The sequence below is a fragment of the Euprymna scolopes genome, chromosome 3 (genome assembly GCF_053919585.1).
Source record: "Euprymna scolopes isolate OS-2025 chromosome 3, ASM5391958v1, whole genome shotgun sequence".
In the NCBI taxonomy this organism is placed as follows: domain Eukaryota; kingdom Metazoa; phylum Mollusca; class Cephalopoda; order Sepiida; family Sepiolidae; genus Euprymna; species Euprymna scolopes.
The window spans coordinates 137,404,021-137,423,918 of record NC_136484.1 but is presented as its reverse complement, the minus strand read 5'-3'; the positions used below and the strand labels follow the sequence as shown (position 1 = coordinate 137,423,918).

At 33.5% G+C, this 19,898-nt stretch overlaps 1 protein-coding gene across 2 annotated transcripts in view; it reads left to right on the top strand.

Annotated features, from left to right (window-relative positions):
• LOC145259143 (adenosine 3'-phospho 5'-phosphosulfate transporter 2-like) overlaps positions 1–19,898 on the top strand; it is a 151,878-nt gene that overhangs the window by 62,886 nt on the left and 69,094 nt on the right. For both annotated transcript variants that reach the window (XM_080116854.1, XM_080116845.1), the window contains exon 4: positions 16,436–16,590. In XM_080116854.1, the coding sequence (XP_079972980.1) occupies positions 16,436–16,590 (155 nt within the window). The remainder of the gene's footprint in view (positions 1–16,435; positions 16,591–19,898) is intronic.

The window sequence follows — 19,898 nt, the reverse complement described above, 5'->3', positions numbered from 1 at the left end:
AGGTTTAATAGCTCCATTTTCTTATTCAAAATCAGTCGAGTGTGCATTCATTTTATCAATTGAGAAATTTCAAGACTTTTTTGTGAAATGTTTTTTTTCATTCCTTCAACTATACAATTTAAACAAAAGAAACTTTGTAAAAATTTTCAAAACACATTCTAAACGTTTCTTTTAAAATGATTTTTTTTTTACAAATTTAGCAACTTTTATTTTAGCAGTTTTTTCTTATGCTCATGTTTTTGATAAATAATTAGAAATCATTTTCCCTCTTATTTTTTTATTTTAATCGTTTTGAATTTATTTTAAAATTTTATTACATTCTATTAATCCTTTTTCTCTCTTTAAAGCTTTTTTTCATAACTTGTGCTTTAGTTTTTCTTTTCATATTTTTCTTTTCTTTGTGGTTCCTTCTTTCTCTTTTCCTTTTTATCCCTCTTCCTTTTCTCCTTTTTCTTTTTCCTTTCTTTTGCCTTCATCTTTTCCTTCTATTCTTTTCTTCAGTTCTGCTTTATTTTCTTTTTTTTCTTTTTCTTTAATTTTTTCCCTTCTTCAGCCACAATTTAAATGTGAGTGTAACACTTTCTTGATTAGTTTTTTAATGATTCTTTTTTTTTTCCATTTATCAATTGGTATAAGAATTTTTTTGCCTCCATCAATTTTCAGCTCACTTAACCAAAATTTAATTTTCCCTATAGAAATTCCCAAGATCCTTGAAATGTCAACCTCCTTTTTCACTTTATCTTTGCTCTTTCTTATTCATTTACCCCCCCCCAAAAAAAAAATAAAAATAAATTAAAAAAATCTTTCAGCTGCTTTGAATTTTAAATAGTACTTTCTAAAGTTAATTTTTTTTCCTCCAATGAGAATATTGTTGGTGTCTTTTTTTCTGCCCTTTTTATTATTTGGAGAATTGTATTTCTATGAACAAAAGACTCCACTACAAATTGTTCTTTAATTGTTGAATCATAATAGAATTTCATGCTCTACTGTTTTGCAAACAGTTTAGCACTGTTTTACATACAACTTGGAAATAGTCTTAACTCACTTTTAACTTTAGACAAATATATTTTACAAAAATATTTTCATAAGTGGATTTGTAATTTGTGTGTAAAGCTCAGTATAGCAATTAAACACAAAGGTTTCCATTGGCTAATCAAATTTAAGCAATATTAAGTTTGATCAGTACTAGAATTGGTGACCATTTAGGAATACCAGGTGCTGTATGTGCTCTTTGTTTATTTCGGTATTGTTTTCAGTCATTCTGGAATGCCACTGGAATTAGGCAGTGCTTACCTAGATAAGATGTGGTTGAGATTGTGCAACCCTTGCTTTGCAATTACACATTCAGCCACCCTTTTCAGAGGGTATCCATTGTCTCTCAAAACTGAATAGAGGCCATGATTATGGGAACAATTAAATGGTGGATAGGCTTGTGATATTAGTTGATAGATGTTTAGAGGTTCTAAAAAAATAAACCAACATTTTATCAGTTACCGGCCATATTCACCCCGCGTTGCCTGTATGAAAATATATTGCTTATTGAAAATAATTTCAAATATATAGTCATATTTATAATTTTGCTATGGGAGAAAAGTTAATAACATTTGCAATATGAGATCAAATCTTAAAAAAAACAAACTATTAGTACCATGATGTTTTTTTTTTTTTTTTTTCTACATGGGGTTCACTACTTATAAAGGCCCATAGGTCACTCAAGGATAAAGGTTAATGAGTGGCATCTGACACAACACTATGATGATCATTAATGATGGAAATTGGTAGGATTTGATTATTTAAGAGGACGGTTCAATATTAAATAGTTTACATTGGACTTGAAAACAACCCTGTTATATTCAGTTGGGAAGAAATCCATCGGTATTGCTTCCATAGATAGGTAATTCTAGGAAAGAAACTTTGTTCATGGAATTTTCATTTAGTTTTCGGTACAGACAGATAGGGAAATTATTGACAGTGATTTTATATAAACGAGTGTTTGTTGAGAATGTTTTCTGAGGGGAGGGGAGAATTGAAGGTTGAAATTCAGTTGAATACTTGCTATTAAAAAGATTACTTATTGGCACTGTGTTTCTTACAATGAATGGAAACACATTTAATTCTTGAAAATTAAAATGCTAAAAATACCAATAAATATAAGTTAAATGTTTAAACATTTTTAAATACACTCTTCATGGATACATTTTTTATTTAATTTTATTATTGTTTTATGAAGCAAAGAAAATCTATTAAAAAAAAATGAATCTTGTTTCTTTACATTCCAATATATTTTAGTTATTTTATGGATCTAACCAATAATTGTCTCCAGTGACCCCAGATAGAAAATTTCAATGGTATCTTTAGATTTATTACCAAATTCTTCTGAACTTTTTCTTTTTAACTTTTTCTTCTGATTATTTTATGAATAAAATCCTGGAATTTTAAGCCTTTGAACAATATTCACGACTGTAATTATGTTTTCTTTTAAAGTGAATAATGAACATGGCTTTAACCTTTTTGTTTTGACTCTCATTTTCTTGTTAGAAAATGGAGTCCTACAGTGGCAGTTTTCTCTAGTACATAGAGATAGACTTGAGTAACAGGAACCATTGTTTTAGTTGGGAGTCATTTGAGTTCAAAAATTTGTCACAAACAGAGCTGAGTGACGGGGAAAAGGGTCATGGGTCACATCAAAAAGGTAAACGGGTACGGACGCTTGCATACTGGGCCCAACCTGGAAAATTCGCTAACTGGTATGATTCTTTTGAACTTTTTTATTTGGATTGTTTTATAAATTTTAATCCTTTGAACAATATTCACTACTAAATATAAAATATATTTTCTTTTAGATTGACTGATGGACAATAATGTTTTTGACTGATTTACTTCATGCAATGAACTTCACTTTTCTATTTACTTGGAACTAATAATTCTGAAGCAAAGAATTCCTTTTATAATGAACTAGCCTGGGTGCCCAGCATTGCCCGGGTGTTTGGAAGTGTGTGTTAAGCAAAAAAAAAAAAAAAAAAGTGGTAGTAGGCAGGCAGGCTTGAATCTGTATGGCGAAGGAGGCAAAGAATGTGAAAAAAAAAAAACCTGACGTCTTTGCTGTTGTGCCCATCGCCAAACCAAAAGGTTTAAATTAAGGCTAGACAATCAAAAAGAGGTGATGACTTTCGAAAATATTGGCAAAAAAGTGACTCCTCCCTGTAGAAAAGTTCCCAGTTGAAGGTGAATAAATTAATGGTGTTAGGCAATTTTTTTATATTTGTCATCCGAAGGGTCGAGTTTTAAAAGGACACCAATCTCATGAAAATCTGTTGCCTCTGTCAAAAGTTTTGCAAGACATACATACATATATTTAAACAGACAGGTGAGATTTATTATAGATAATAGATGATATGGCTAGGATGTTTACTGTGGAGATTTTCTGAAACGATTGTAAATCCATTGAAAGTTTTGGGTATTATATATCATTATTATAAGATATAATAAAAATCTTTATATATATATATGTATATATGTGTATATATAGATGTTATTTATTTTATTTTTTTTTTGCGATACTTTTTGAATGAATTCAGTTATTTATACGAACATGCATTTTTACCTAATTGCGAGTTGGGAATAATTTTACCTTTTTCTAATTTGGTACCTCCAAATGGGGAGTGGCATATATATTGTTTTTAAATATAATCATCCACTGACACGCATTTCGTCATCTACGATTCATCAGACTAGATTCACTCTTAATCTGAAATGGAACACATATCAAATAAGTTGCCAAGATCACTGGAAAAATGGTTGGATCACTATACTGTTCCAGAAGGTATCTCACTGCTGATGCAATCCTCTATCTGTATAAGAGCCAGGTATGCCCTAAAATTAAGTACCATTGCTACATCTTGGCAGGAGCTGCTCAGTGCGTCGTATCCAGCCTTGATAGAGTTCAAAATCGGCTTCAAAACCTAGGTAATGTCCTTTTCTCTTTCCTGCAACTTCTTTCCCACAGAAGAGATGTTACGAGCCTGTCTCTGCTCTATCATTATTTTCATGGCAAGTGTTTGACTGAACTTCAATCTATGGTCCCCTCCCCTTACCAAACTTTCACAAAAAACACTTGACTAGCTACAACCACTCTATATGATTTCCCCCACTCTATGCCTAAATCTAAATGCAGATTCCATAAACAAAGCTTCTTTCCCAGAATTGCCTGTCTGTGGAACACTGTTCAGCTGGTCTGCTTCCTAGTTGAATACAACATAGTAACCTTCAAATCCAATGTAAACAAGTTGTTGAGCCGTCCCCATAAATAATCAAATTTTACCTAATTTACATCATTAATGATTACTACACTACCAACTTACATTCATTAACTCTTATCTTTGAGTGGCCTTTGGGCCTCCATAAATTGTGACTCCCAAGTAAAAAAAAAAAAAAAGCCATGAATTAAAAAAAAATCTCTATAGATTTTGTAGGGTAATTAACAGAACAAAAAAGATTTAAAAAAAAAAAAAAAAAAGGGTGGGAGAGGGGCAATATATAAATATTACCAAAGGCAATATAAATTATTCTTATACTTAGCTAGATAAGTGTTTTTTTGTTTTTTTTACTTATTTAAAAGCGTTTTTCTTTTACTAATGTAAAAAAGTGGTGTTGAAAACATCATGTTAGAATGAAAAAGAAAAAAACAAGATGGTGACTGTGAGGCCTCAAAAATCGCACAAAAATTGAAAATCAAACAAATATAGTTAATAAAATAGTTGGGTTGAACATAGATATTTTCTTGATAAGTAACAGTTATTAACTGTATTTCTGTTTAATTTTCAAGTAATTCTTGAGTCCTCACGTGGTCACCTGTTGCCATCATTTTTTTTTTTTTTTTTTTTTTTCATTCTAATGTGCATCTCCGACACTTTTTTTTTTTTTTTCAGTAAAAAATGCTTTTAAATAAGTTAACACATAAAACTTATTTGGGTTAGTAGAAGAGTAACTTATATTGCCTTTGGTAACATTTCTTTGTTGCATATTTGTTTTGTTTTTTTACCCTTATTTGTTCCATTAAGTACAAAATCTTCAAATCTCCTCTCTCTTATGTTAATTTAATTTAGTTTTGAGATATGGATCCATTATCAAGTATTTTCTCTGTGTATTATAGAATACAATTTATCATATACATCTTGTCCCATATTACTTTGTGTAGCACTGGTTGATTTAGATGCTGAAGAACATATGTCGTCAGGCCATCTTCTTGTGTTCCAATACTTTCCATTTAACTACAGAGGATAGTGTTACATAATGGATAGCCCTATGTCAGATAATGATTACATCAGCTAGTATTACTCTTAAAGGTTAAACTAAGTACAAGTCTAAATACTGTTCAATATTGAAATTTTAATTTTTTTCCTGTGAAATAGAATCTTATTAGGTTAAATGTGTCCACACACAAACGATATTCAAATGTAGACATTTGTTTTCTCATTTTACCTGGCAAATATACCTGGTGAACTAAATGCAAAAGAGATTCAAATAACTGCATTTAAAGGAATGGTTAAAATCTTAAAAAGGTCCCTCGGTTGGAACATGAGATAGCAGGTGAATGTCTGGCATCCAATAGGATACCCTATCTCCATCTAAAACAACATGATAAAATTAACAAGCAAAACAAATTTGATTTTTTTTTTTTTTTTTTTTTTTTTTTTGTAGGAACTCAAATTTCAAGTTTCAAGTTTTGAATGTCCTTTTTAACAATGTAAGCCGTTTGAAATTTGATTCAGAACTTATTTAGATATCTATTTTAGAAACCACAGACAGTGGTGAAAATGTAGACTAAAAAATGTATTTAACCACTACCATGGTTAAATAATATGCTAGATGGGTCGCCCATTCAACTCAGATTAGATTGTTTGAGTAACAAAAGAAGTGAATTTGCAAAGCTATTTAATAAACAAAATCCAAAATTCGTCTTTCTGTTTGTGATATCCGTTTATCTCTCCAGATATGGCTTACATAGTATTAATATTTGTGGTGATATTCCTTATTGTTTATAATGGTTTATTCCAATTTTCAGTTTTATAATTAGTTTTATTACTTTTGAACTGTTAAGAGACGGAAACGAGAGTGATAGATACTGTATGATAAAACCATATGTTACTCTAAAATATATTGACTGATCCCTTGTTGCCATTATCATCACACCTTGATTAACAATACTATTTTAGCTTTCTTTTGTGTTCCTTTGCGAACAACTTCCTAACTATTTTTCTGCTCACAAAATTATATCCTTTTGTTTTATATATAATTTTTAATTCATGTTTAAAAGTAAGTATGGTCTTTATATAGCCAGATTAAAATTTTGTACTGCAAGAAAAATATTTAAATATATGTACTTCCATCCATTCCAATTAATAAGTAAAAAAAATATTTTTTGTAGACCCCAGATGAAACTATTTTAAATGGTGAGGGGAAATGAGAAATCAAATAGTAAGTTAGACAACCATTTCAGTCTTACCCCATCTCCTGAAATGAATTCAGACAGAAATCCTTCACTCTATAATAAAATATTAATGATGGGTGCTTTTTTGTATTTTTCATTTAGGTCATCAGAAATGAAAACAATCTATATATGAAAAATTCAAGTACTGACATAATTCTATGATTTTTAGATGAATCTTTTAGTAATATAGCATAATTTTTAACAGAGGGTATACGGTAGAATAAGGATAATATCTGGCAATGTATAGAAAGATAAATGGAAACTAGACAAAGCACAAACTGTAAAAGACAGACTTAAATAAAACAGCAGTACTTGTGCAAATTAGTGATGTTTTAAACCAACACATTTTAAGTGAAAACATTATGTACTTACATGTGATGTCGAAATTAGTATTTCGACATGATACACAACTATGTAATGTTTTCACCTGAAATGTGGTTGTTTCAAAATCCACAATTCTGCACAAGCACCTAAAAAAACAAAAACAAAAAAAAACACCAGATCAATAGATTAATATTGTGTTCTTGTAGAGACTTTGTTAGACTGAATAGAACTGATATTTTTATACCTTCTGTAAAGACTAATACGAGATAGAAAAGGGTGATCGACATGAGGAAGAATGAATGTGGTAGGAGTCGATGGTCGAAGATAAAAGATGAATTGTTGATTGAAATTTAGACGTGGTAAATCTCCTCAGAAGAGCGGAAAGTCTCTTACAAATAACATGGTACAACAATAACAAATGAAAATTGGCTAGTCAAAATCAAAATTGGATTTGTCAGCTTAAATGCTATTCAGGTGCAACTTCTAAGATTTGGTTGACATGATTTTATTTTAGATGTATATGTGTTATATTGCGGGATACCAAAAGGGTGGTGGTGGTGGTGTATATATATATATATATATATATATATATATATATACTCGTTCTATATACGATGTATATATTTTACTATTTGAAAACGTACATACTTGTTTGAATCATGTATATACGTGGCCTAGCTGAATGTCTGTTATGTTGTTGAGTGAACAGGTTGTATATACAAAGACAATTCACAGTACCTTAATTTGGGACTAACCTTTTTCTGTCTGATGGTTCATTTCTTGGATCCTCCAGACGGCTGCAACAGAGAAGCATTCCCTCAGGGACAGACAACATAACACATAACATAATACAACACAACATCACCGGTTACAAAATATATACATTTTATTCTTTTTGTTCCAGTCCAGTTGAGTCCTAAATCCTCAAAGGCTTGCAAGCATTTTCTCAATCCCATTTTATTCAATTGTGCACTTTCCATGCATCCATCCTTCTCCAATCTCGGATGTTAACTAAATCTAAAAAATCCCGATCAGCTGACTGTTACGTCATACGTATCCTTAACTTATCAGCTGTCAGATCTAACCTAATGTTTATCCATTTCTTTCAGCTAAAATTCACAACTATAAACATAATTCTATTTTTAATAATTTCTGAAAGAATGTTGATACTTGTTAAAATTCCTATCTAACTAAATTTTCAAAACATAATTCTGAACATAATAAATTATATTTTTGACAGTCGATATATAGAGCTCAGTGCCCTACATAACATATGTATAAAAATATAAGAATAAAGTCCAACAGAATGGATAGAAAAATGAGAAAGTGGGCAAATCACAAAATAAAAAAAAAAAAAACAGAATCAAATCAAATGTATGTCATTAAACAAATTTTGTTTCTTTATTAATAGAATCGTTGTTAGTGTAAATAGAGATGTTTTTGGGAAGGATAATAAGTGAAAAATGAGTCGGGTGAGGAAATACAAGTCATCTGGAAAACCTTGTCTTGGTTAAGATCAAAGTCTAGTATCTGTTCTACTCTATTCTCTTCCTGGTCAACGCAGGAGAAAGATTAAGGTAGTTTTTATTTTTGTCCCAATCCAAAGTGCTACTTTAAAGCTAGATTTTCCTTACATTAAAAACTGACTTTTTTTTTTTTTTTTTTACATAGGCATCACCACTTATCAAGGCCAAGAGGCCACTCGAGGATAAGGGTTAAAGAGTGTACAGTAGAAATTGGACAATATAGTAATCGTTAGTAATGAAAATTCGGTAAATTTGTTAACAAGTGGAACGGCTCATCAAGAACTTGTTTACGTTAGACTTGAAGACAACCATATTGTAGTCAGCTGGAAAGCAGGAAAACAGAAGACAATTCCACAGGTGCGCAGTTCTAAGAAAGAAGCTTTGTTCATGGAATCTGTTTAGGTTTAGGCACAGATAAAGAGTGGGGGGAATTATTGATAGTGTTTTCAGCTAGATGAGTGTTTCTTGTGAAAGTTTGGCGAGGGGGGACCATAGATTGAAGCTCAGTCGAACACTTTCCATGAAAATAACGATAAAGCAGAGACAAACTCGCAACATCTAACTCTGCCCTTGTGGGGAGGCAAGTAAATAGGGATATTTAAATTGGTGTATATGTGTTTGTGGGGAGTGAACGAACAGAAAAATCTGAAATTTTTATTCCACAGCAACACTTGTATTCCCCCACCTCATGTAAACTCCCCTGTCCCAACCAACTAGCAGCAAAATCCCACCCTTCATTGTAAAGGTTCCTAGATGCTGCATGGTTTTCTATTCTAATAGTTTTTTTTTCCATGGATTATTTGCCTTTGGAATTCCTACCCTGCTCCTTGTTTAATTGACTTTACAATTATGCAGAAATTTAAATGTAATGTGAACAAATATTTTACCCTCCTCCACCCCTGACACCCTCCATAGCTTCAGTGACAATATGCTTTGTTTTGGGTGAAAAAAAAGTAGAAAGTAATTATTTCATAGTGCATCACTTAACAATCTAAGCTGTTGTTTTATTACTAGTTAAAATTTTATGCTGTGTATATTAGCTTAAAGGTTTGACACAGTATCTCTACATCTGTTGCATGATACTTACAGTAGATTTTCAAAATCTGTTGCAAGCATTGATTTTTTTTAATGTTTAGTCATAGATTACCTTTGATAAATTACCCACGTCTCACTTCTATTCTAAAAAAAAAGCCATAAACAAATTGTAAAAGGACAGTTAAAAGATGTATACATCCTTATGAATATTTGTCTAAACCTTAAACTTTAAACCATGAATTTTCTACAGAACAAACATGAAAATGGAATGTTGCTTTTTTTTAATAAGATGAAGTGTTTTATGGTACATCTTTTGCTAGATTTCATAGAGATCACCGCTTGACATGAGGATGAAAAACTCCTTGGAAGATATATTTAAATTCCAGTTGTTGATGTTTTACGCCAGAATTGTATCTCCTTCATTGCATCCTTCATTGCTTAAGTGAAGAGTAATTTTCCAAAAATCAGCAGCCATAATGTAGCAAGTGATGCCTACAACTGTTCGGTTGTCTGGTGCTGATTACAGCTTCTGACAGCTTGTTAAAAATGAAAGTAATACTTGTGTATAACTATTGCCAGCGTATTAGTTATCGACTTTCTATAGCTAGTGGTCTAAATGAAAACAATTCTTCTGGGGACAGTGTAGGGTGGAAGGAGAAGGAACAGGTAGAGAAAGAGCTGGACAGACAACATTGTGTAGTAGACAGGAGAGAACTTTGCCCACGACTGACATAGATGACGATAGCTGGTACAACGTTCAGCAATGCGGTGCTCTCCCGACCCCAAAGGATTAAGAAACTTATAAATCACATTAAAAACTTCTGAAAAACTATAAATTGATCACCTCATCCAGTTTGAGTGATTAAAATATTAATTTATTAATGTATAAAATGCGTATTACTTGCAAATCCTTTCTTTCTTTAATGTGAATGACATACATTATACCAACTCAAATGAGAATAGGAAAACCATAAAATTAAAATATTATTCATATAATTTGGATTATTTGAACTACTGTTCTTATCTTGAGTTATTTTTTACAAATTTTCAGTTGATGTAACATCTGACCTTCTTCAAATGTATCTTCTTGAACTCTGAAATCTTTCTGTTGAACTCAAGAATCTACGCAGAATTTTGAACGTAACCCTTTATTTAATCTATGGAGATAGTATGCTCTTATTCTGTCAGCTATCACGACCAGGTATAAGTTTTAAGTAATTTGAACTTGTATTCTGAGTATTGTCTGCTCTGAGGATTGAACATTCAACTTCCAGAAGGGAATCACTTACAATTAAATTTTACCAAGTACTTTATCCACCATGCTATGGATCTGCAAAATAAAGTAGGTAAAATTCAGTTTAATTCAGTTCTGAATAATCCAAATAATATGAATTATCAATCCTGAAAATATGAAAAAAAAAAAAAAGGCTAACTGACAAACCGAATGGTGGAATCTATTCTTGTTTATGGTGCTACAACCAGGACATTCACCAAAAGATTGGAAAGAAAGCTAGACGGCACATACACCTGTATGCTACAGTGTTAAATATATCTTGGCAAGATCATCCTACGAAGCAGCAACATTATGTCAATGTACCTGCCATATCTACTACCATCAGGGAGCGACGTCTACAATTTGCCGGTCACTGCCAGAGGAGCAAGCAAGAGTTGTGAGAAATGTATTGCTGTGGACTCCACAGTATGGGTACATGAGCATAGGATGACCTAGATCTACGTACATCCAGCAAATTGCAGATGATGCCAACTGTGATTCTGAAGATCTGAGGCAGCTGATGGAAGATGGGGAAATTTGGAGAAAGAGTCACATTGGTTTGGATAAGGAGCTCGACCAGATATATAGATAAATAGATAGATAGATCAATCTTAATCTCAGAAAGTCAGAAACATAAAATTTGTAGCTACTCAATATTTCCCAATGGTGTATTTACTTGCAGTTTGTTTAACAATGACTTAAATAGTATTATTACTCGTTCTGATATTTCCTTTTCTTTATAATGAATTATTCTGGGTGAGTTTCATAATTAGTTTTATTACCTTTAATTACTAATTAGCATAAATTTATACAAGTATAATCACATTGGTATGTCGATTCCAGAAGATCATCAAAGTTAAGCAGTATTATGCCTGACCAATACTAAATGGGTGACCATTTAGGAAAATCGGATGTATGTTTATGGCTTGGGGACGAATAAGCAACACCAGGTATCATCAGTTCCAAACATTGGATATTCACCATGCAGTGCATCTTGGGATAGGGGCAATTATGGAATGTTGTTAATATAGAAAGAGAATAATATACAGCATTTAAAATAAGAGCAGTGAGTTAAACAGTGAGAGTGGGCTACTGATAGACAATTAGAACAATTAAAATCAGTTTTATCAAAAGTAACTTGATCCATAAACTAAGGATTATGTTGGTATGTATTTTGTGATAAAAATGTATAAGAAAACGTCACAGGGAAATAAAATTGATTCAGTTTTAGTATTATGTAAAGGAATAATTTGTAGAAAGCAGGTCACCCACCTGCTAATATCAAGAACCGATTCCATTGAAATCAATACACATCACCAGCATGTGTTCCCATGTAAATTGAGAAATTTCACATTATGTAATTACAAAAAGATATGTTTAATATTATTGTTACTAGAGTTTTTAGCTTGTTAAAAATAGAACAAAATCTATAACCTGTTGACTTAGAAATGCGTGCTTTATAGCAAATTGATGGTTGAATATGGGTAAATTTGTGCTAAGTTTTTTTTTTTTTTTTTTTAATTCTAATGATTGGGCGATTCCAATATTTTTCCTGATTCCGATACAATTACCGATTATCTTCTAAATTCACAATTTTGATTCTTTTTAAATTTCTGAATGTAGACGGTTTATTTTGAGTGGGGAGGGTTTGATTACCGTATAAACCCACGTAACATGGGCGTGTATTTTTGCAAACATAAAATTTATTCTCGTGAAGTGTTCTACAAATTTTCGTTTTACCGAGAGTTTAAAATCAATAACTATTCATAATTTTTTCATTTAAATGAGCCATGGAAAATTAAGAATTTATTGACATCGAATTTGAAGGCAACAATATTGTAATCTACAGAGAAGCAGTCCTGCAGCAATGTTTTTCATGGATAGGAAACCCTTGCAAAATAGTTAGTGAAAATTTCACCTAGCGCTAGGCACATGTAGGAAGAACAATTTTCTATGTGATAGCAAAAATGAGCTCTTGTGAATGTCTTACAAAGAGGAACTAGAGATTGGAGTTCAGTCGAGCACCTTCCATGGAAATAACAATAGAGTAGAGAGACTAGCAATGTCTATTATATGAGAAAGAGGCTGTACTGAACAGAAAAGATCATCACTTACTAGATTTTGAAGTTTGTCTAGTTAACAAAGTATACTCTAAGGTAACCCCCCCCCCCCCAGATGTGGCAGCAATATTCCATCTTGGGAAGTATATGACTCTTATATAGGTAGAGGATTGCATCTAGAGCCAAGTAACTTCTGGAGTGATAGAATAATGTGATCATTTTTCTAGTCACTTCAACAACAGACTGGATATATGTCTTCCATTTTATCAAAACATGGGGCTTCTTCAAGGAGAGAACCATCCATTTTGACTGAGGTAAAACTAAAATCTGAGGGTTAGTGGTGAAAGGAGAGAAGCTTGTTTGTAAAGGTATTAAAAGTGACCAATCACCTTTTCTGCCCAATGCACTATATGTTCCAGATACAAAGAGAAAATCAAGAAAAGCTTTTATATATGTATATATACTAGCAGGATGCCTAACATTGCCTGGTCATAAAATATCCTTAAATATGATACTTTAATTCATGCAGATTTCGTAATTATTATTATAGAGCAAGTTCTCTATTAATTATTATATAGTAATGATTTAAAAAAAACAAAAAAACAAAAATGACTTTGATGCCATCAGTTGGAATCGAAACCAAAACATTCAGCGCTCCAGCCTTAGTTGTAATTTTGCACTTCAACCTTCATTATCACTTGAGCTATCACCAGATGGACAAAAAGGGTTAACAATTAAGCAACTTCAAGATAAAATTGTATATGTACGCATGCTCAGAAGTTAATTGATTTACTCCTTCCAAGATCAACTATTTAAAAAAATTTTTTTTCAATTTTGACTCCTTAGTAGCAATTTTTTACAGGCTAAAAACCAAATTGAAAATATCCCGAGGTTCAAATACCCTTTATATCAAGTTTCAATTCTGTAGACCAAATATTCAGAGAGCAGTTTGGTAGTTTGGTTTCGAACATGCACAGACAAGGTCACTTTTATGTCTAAACATGTCCCTGTGTTAGAATATTTTCATCCTAAATTCTACAAAATTATGCGCAATGTAGAAACAATGCATAAAAAGAATTAAGCATAATAGTTAAATGAAACCAATCATCTAATAAGAAACTATAAAAATAATTAATGGACCCTCGTTTTTTAAAGGAATATGCAAATTAGTGAACCTTCATAAAGTTGCTTGCAAATTTATCACTAAGTATATTAAGAAGTTTGTTTTAACAATTTTTAAATAGAAAAGTAGGCTTTTAAGATCAATGTGAGAGCGAGAAAAAAACTCAACTTTATAGGTGTGTGTATGTATATATATGTATGACTATGTATGTATATATATATATATATATATATAGATATATATATATATATAGATAGAGAGAGAGAGAGATGGTACGAAAATATACTTATGAAAAGTAGGTTACACAGAAACGTTTATTTCATTCCTGAGAGAAATCATCAGGTTAATTGCTTTATTAAGCTAAGCTCTACTCGCATATTTGTCATTGTGGAAGTAAATACTAAAAATATGTGTGTGTGATATATTATACAAGTGTATACTCTGTCAAAAATTACTTTAAAAGTAAAAAGAAAAAGAAAAACATTATGCTTCACCAGTATTTACACTAACCTAGACACCTCTAAAGCATGTGGACCAGATCTCATCCCGGCTGTGCTATTAAAAAAATGCTCTGCCGAGGTTGCTCCAGTTCTGTCCAAACTTTACAATAAATGCCTTAATGAATCTTGTTTTCCCGACTGCTGGAAAACCGCCTCTGTGGTACCAGTCTTCAAGAATTCTGGTGAAAGAACTGACCCACTAAATTATCGCCCCATTAGCCTCCTCCCGCTTTTCGCCAAAATATTTGAGTCCTTAGTTAATAAAGCCCTAGTCCAGCACCTAACAGCTGCTAAACTCTTGACTGACAAACAATATGGATTCAGGCAAGCCCGTTCAACAGCAGATATCTTAACTGTAGTTTCTGAACGTATATACCGTTCATTGGATAAAACAGGGGAGGGTAGAGCGGTGGCCCTTGATATATCTAAGGCTTTTGACAGGGTATGGCACGATGGTCTTCTAAGGAAAATTAGATCATATGGAATCACTGGAAGAATTCATAACGTAATTAAATCCTTCTTAAGTAATAGAAAAATCAAAGTTGTCCTCGACGGACGTACATCCAAACAATATGACATAAATGCGGGAGTGCCTCAGGGGTCTATCCTTGGACCTCTATTGTTCCTGATATTCATAAACGACCTCCCTGATAATATTGTTTCGGAGATGGGTATATTTGCCGATGACACCACTCTCTATAACAGATATGAGGGGAAAACAAATGAACACATATCCAAGAAAATGGCAGAAACACTAGAGGATGACCTCCAATCCGTAGTGGAATGGGGACAAAAATGGTTGGTCTCATTCAATGCTGCTAAGACTAAGCTTGTTTCCTTCAATAACTACAAGAAACCTTCTCTACCACCAATAGCAATGGCCAAGAACACATTGCCTGAAAGTACTTCTTTTAAACTCCTCGGCCTAACGTTTACAGGGAATATGAACTGGAATAAATACATTGAGAGCATTGCAAAGGCTGCTGCAAGGAAGGTTGGCTCCCTCTACCGTGCTAGAAAACTACTTACGCCTGCCAGTATCCTATACCTCTATAAGGCAACCATTCGCCCATGTATGGAGTACTGTTGTCACATCTGGGCTGGTGCATCTGCTGCTTGTCTCTCGCTCCTGGACAGGGTTCAAAAAAGAGTCGCAAACCTGATAGGTCCTGAACTGTCATCTGGGCTTCAACCTCTGTCCCATCGACGAGATGTTGCATCCCTCTGCCTGTTCTACAAATACTTTAATGGTGAATGCTCTGACGAACTGCAAACACTTGTACCTCCCCGACGTAACTACCCCCGACAAACCCGACAAGCTACTAAGTCTCATCCCTTTACAGTGGAGATCCCTAGGTGCAAGAAAGCCTTTTACTCCAATAGTTTCTTCCCCAGAACTGCGGGTCTTTGGAACTCCCTTCCGGGATTCTGCTTTCCCAACTGCAATGATATGCAGAAGTTCAAGTGTAATGTTAACAAACATCTTTCTACTCTTCTCCCTTCATAATGACCCCGCTAATTAATTCCCTAATAGTAGCCCCCTGCTTCAAAGTGGCACTGTGCCTTGTTTGGGGTGAAAATTGAATAAAAAAAAAAAAAAAAAAAAAAATACTGAAATAATTTTTTTTTTAACTTTCCGGTTTGAGACGTTTTCTTTCTTTTAACTTTATCAATTAAAATGTTATTTCATATGAATATTAGTATGCCTATTTACTTCCTTTGCTGCAGGTGATGTTTTGAAAGCCCAGCTCACTAGAAGCATACTCTGATCTACAAAAATGTCTGAACAGCAGCATCAGCATTCCTTGATAAGGGTTCTTCAGGCGATTAGCAATCAAAGAGAAGGTAAAGCTTGGGAAGGTGTATCTCCCAGGACTAAGCAGAACCATACCTCAGCTCGACAAAGTCACTGTCAGACTGATTGTCAAGGATGTATCCTTGGCTGTAAAGGATAGTTTTTGATCATAATCTTTGTATATATAGTGTTGTTGGCATTCTTTATAAGTGTTTATAAGTAATTATTTGCTTATATACACATTTAACATAAAATTATGGTTGATTTATTTAACAATTCTTATAATAAAAAATACCTTTTCTTTTCTAGGGCACCACTTAGAACTTACAGCATTCTTGCATTTTTGTCTGTCGCTACAATTGGCCTTTCCAATTCTTCGATGGGTTATTTGAATTTTCCTACGCAGCAAATATTTAAATCTTGTAAACTCATTCCCGTGATGATTGGTGGCGTTCTGATTCAAGGTAAGTTCATTTTTTCTCCCCTCATTTCAAAATTTCTTGTATGCTTATTATACTTTTAATTAGCCTGATGATTTTTCCTCTGGAATGAAACACCAGCATTTGTGTGTTGCTTACTTGCCATAAGTATTCTTTTTATACTACTACAAAGCTCTATTTGTATATTGAATACTGTTGAAATGGATACTAAAACAAAAAATATATACATAATATATTTTAGAAGTGCACATATGTATGTGTATATATATATATATATATATATATATATATATATATATATATATATCATACTTTGTGGTAATTGTGCCAACTAGCTAAAAGTACTCTTTTGGCAACCACGCATATAAAGAGCACTTTTTTTAGTTGGCGCAGTTACCTCAAAGTATGGTATATATAATACTAGCCTGGGTGCCCGGCGTTGCCCGAATGTTTGGAGGTTTGTTGAGCAAAAAAAAAAAAAACTGGTAGTAGGCAGGTAGGCTCGAACCCATACTGCGAAGGAGGAAAAGAACTTTGAAAAAAGAAAAAAACGTGATGTCTTTGCCATTGCATCCATCACCAAACCAGAAGTAGCAAAGGTTTAAATTAAGGCTAGTCACCATAAACTGGCACCACATCATATAATGGAGGAGGGTCTAGGAGGATGGAAAGACCGAGGAGAGAAAGCACTAACTAGACCTCTGCTGTTAGAGTGTAAAGAGGACTGGAACCATGGGGAGTATTACTACTACCAAAATTCCAGTGAAGACCAATGATTGTTTCCAACAAGAAATCAATGGTAAGCGGCTTTTGCGATAACGCAAAGTTTTTTTACAAAGCTTATCGAAAGACGTGGAGAGTACTGGAAATCTGGGGAAACTTTTTGTCACTCAGACTCCAGAAAACACCACAAGTTGTTCTCAAAGAGCAATCTTTTATGGTGGCTTGTGTGACTACTCATATGGAGTAAATCATAACAAGTATGTTCTGTGAATATTACATGGATTGAGAAAAATATTGAATCAACAAACATGCTTTGATAAAGCTGATACTTTTCTGGATAGTGCAAAAATTTGCTTCTTATACAGAAAAACTAATTAGAGCAAATATAAGTTTATTATGATTATTCTCAAAACAGTGCCCATCGTGACCCCTCCCTTTGGAAAAGTGCCCAGTTGAGAGTGAAGGAATTAATGTTTCTAGCCAATTTTTCGATATTTGTTGTCCGAAGGGTCGAGCTTCAAAACGATCCCAATCTCGTGAAAATTTGTCGCTTCTGTCAAAAGTTTTAGGCAGACATACATACATACGTACATACATGCATTTAAACAGACAGGTGAGACTTATATTATAGACTAGCGGGGGGTACCCGGCGTTGCTCGGGTGTTTGGAGGTGTGTGTGTGTGTGTTAAAAGAAACATTGGCTGGGTGTTTGGAGGTGTAAAAAAAAAAAAAAAGTTTTGGTCGGAAGGTAGGATTGAACCCCGAAGCCTTTATGCGAAGGTGGAAATGAAAGGGAAAAAAGCCTGACGCCTAACCATCTCGGCCACGAAAGAGAAGGATTGATAAGTGTGTTCAGTTTAGGTTTATGAACTGAAATATACAGGTGCGAGGAAATGGCGTGATATTTGACCTAGTTTTTGCGCTGTAAGCCAGCCGCTCCATCATTCCCTTTTCGAAGACATGGCGAGCTGGTAAAAGTCGCGCAAATTAAATACACACGCGACCCCCATTGTTAAGTCGTAGATATTATCATTTAGACGTGATATAAAATGTTTTAAGAAGGAACGGACCCCCCCCCCCCTCCTGGGGAAGGCCTTGGAAAAAAAGCCTTTCGCAGACATACACAAAAAGCGAACATACATACATACACACATTTTTGCTTTTATATATATATAGACTAGCATTGCCCGAGTGTTTGGCGGTGTGTGTGGTCGGGGCGAGGGTTGGGGGGTGGCTGGTGTTAATGGAAACCTAAGAATAAGCGAAATAAATGAAAACAGAAAAACGAACGTTAAAACTTATCTGAAAAATAAAGCGGGGAGTACCCGGTTGGTGTGTGTGTGTGTGTGTGTGTGGGGGGGGTAATCAAAACAAAAAACACAAAAAAAAACTAATGTAAGACAAACGAACAATGTTAAATGTAAAAATCTGAAAAACAAAAACAAAAAAGAAAACAGAAAAACGAACGTTAAAACTTCTGAAAAATAAAAACCAAAAAAAAAAAAACATGTGAAAAATGGCTTAAATAAGCCTGTTTCAATATTAAAATTTAAAAAATCGGTGGGTACCCGGGTGTTTTTAAGTGTGTGTGGTCGGTTGGGGGTGTTAATGAAAACCTAAGAATAAGTGAAGTAAAAATAACAAAAAAAAAAACAAAAATAAACGTTACGTGGAAAATGGCTTAAATAACCCTGCTTCAATATTAAAATTTAAAAAATCAAAAAAAAAAGAAGACATCTCACACAACGATTCGAACCCAAAACGTTTAGATAATGACCCAATGCTCTAACCAACTGAGCTGACACGACATATATGAAATTGTGTCGGTTCTTCAAATATTTAAACTAAATCAGGTTATGACATCATCTGACGCATGCGTAGAACCGATCTCGTCATGAGAGGACGGTTTTTGCTGACCCCCCCCTTCCCTGTAGAAAAGTGTTGATTTCAGGGTGAAAAAATTAACGTTTTTGCCAATTTTTTTTTATATTTGTCGGGCGAAGGATGGGGCTTTCATATGAGACCAAGTTTGTCAATTTTTGTTCAATCTGTCGAAAGTTTTTAGCAGACACACAAACATACGCACATATATACATACATTTTCGCTTTTATATATATAGACTAGCAAGGGGTACTCGGCGTTGCCCGGGTGTTTGGAGATGTGTGTGGTTTTGGGTAAATCAAAACTCCAGGGGGGGGGGTTAAAATAAAAAAAAAAATGTTTTGGTAAGTAAGTATGAGGATCGAACCCCAACCCTTGAGGCAAAGTTGGAAAAAAAAAATGTGCAACGTTAACCATTGCACCACCGCGACGTACTAACAGAAACACGTTTGAATTTATTTAATTACTTAAATTGACAGGTGCACATTTTAATGACTTAATGAGGTCAACTTTTGACTGCGGGGTAGCATTTCATTTAGTGCGGGAACGCTTTTTTTTATTATTATTATTTTCCACAAGATGTTGGAGGTAGGGGGAAACAACTCCACTTGTCCAAATTGAATAGCAATTGTTTTCTGATATAAGGAAATATTTCCACATTGATCAAAGCTGATTGCTTTCGGACATTTCCGGCGATCGAGACTGGAAAAATACCGCCAGAATGAGT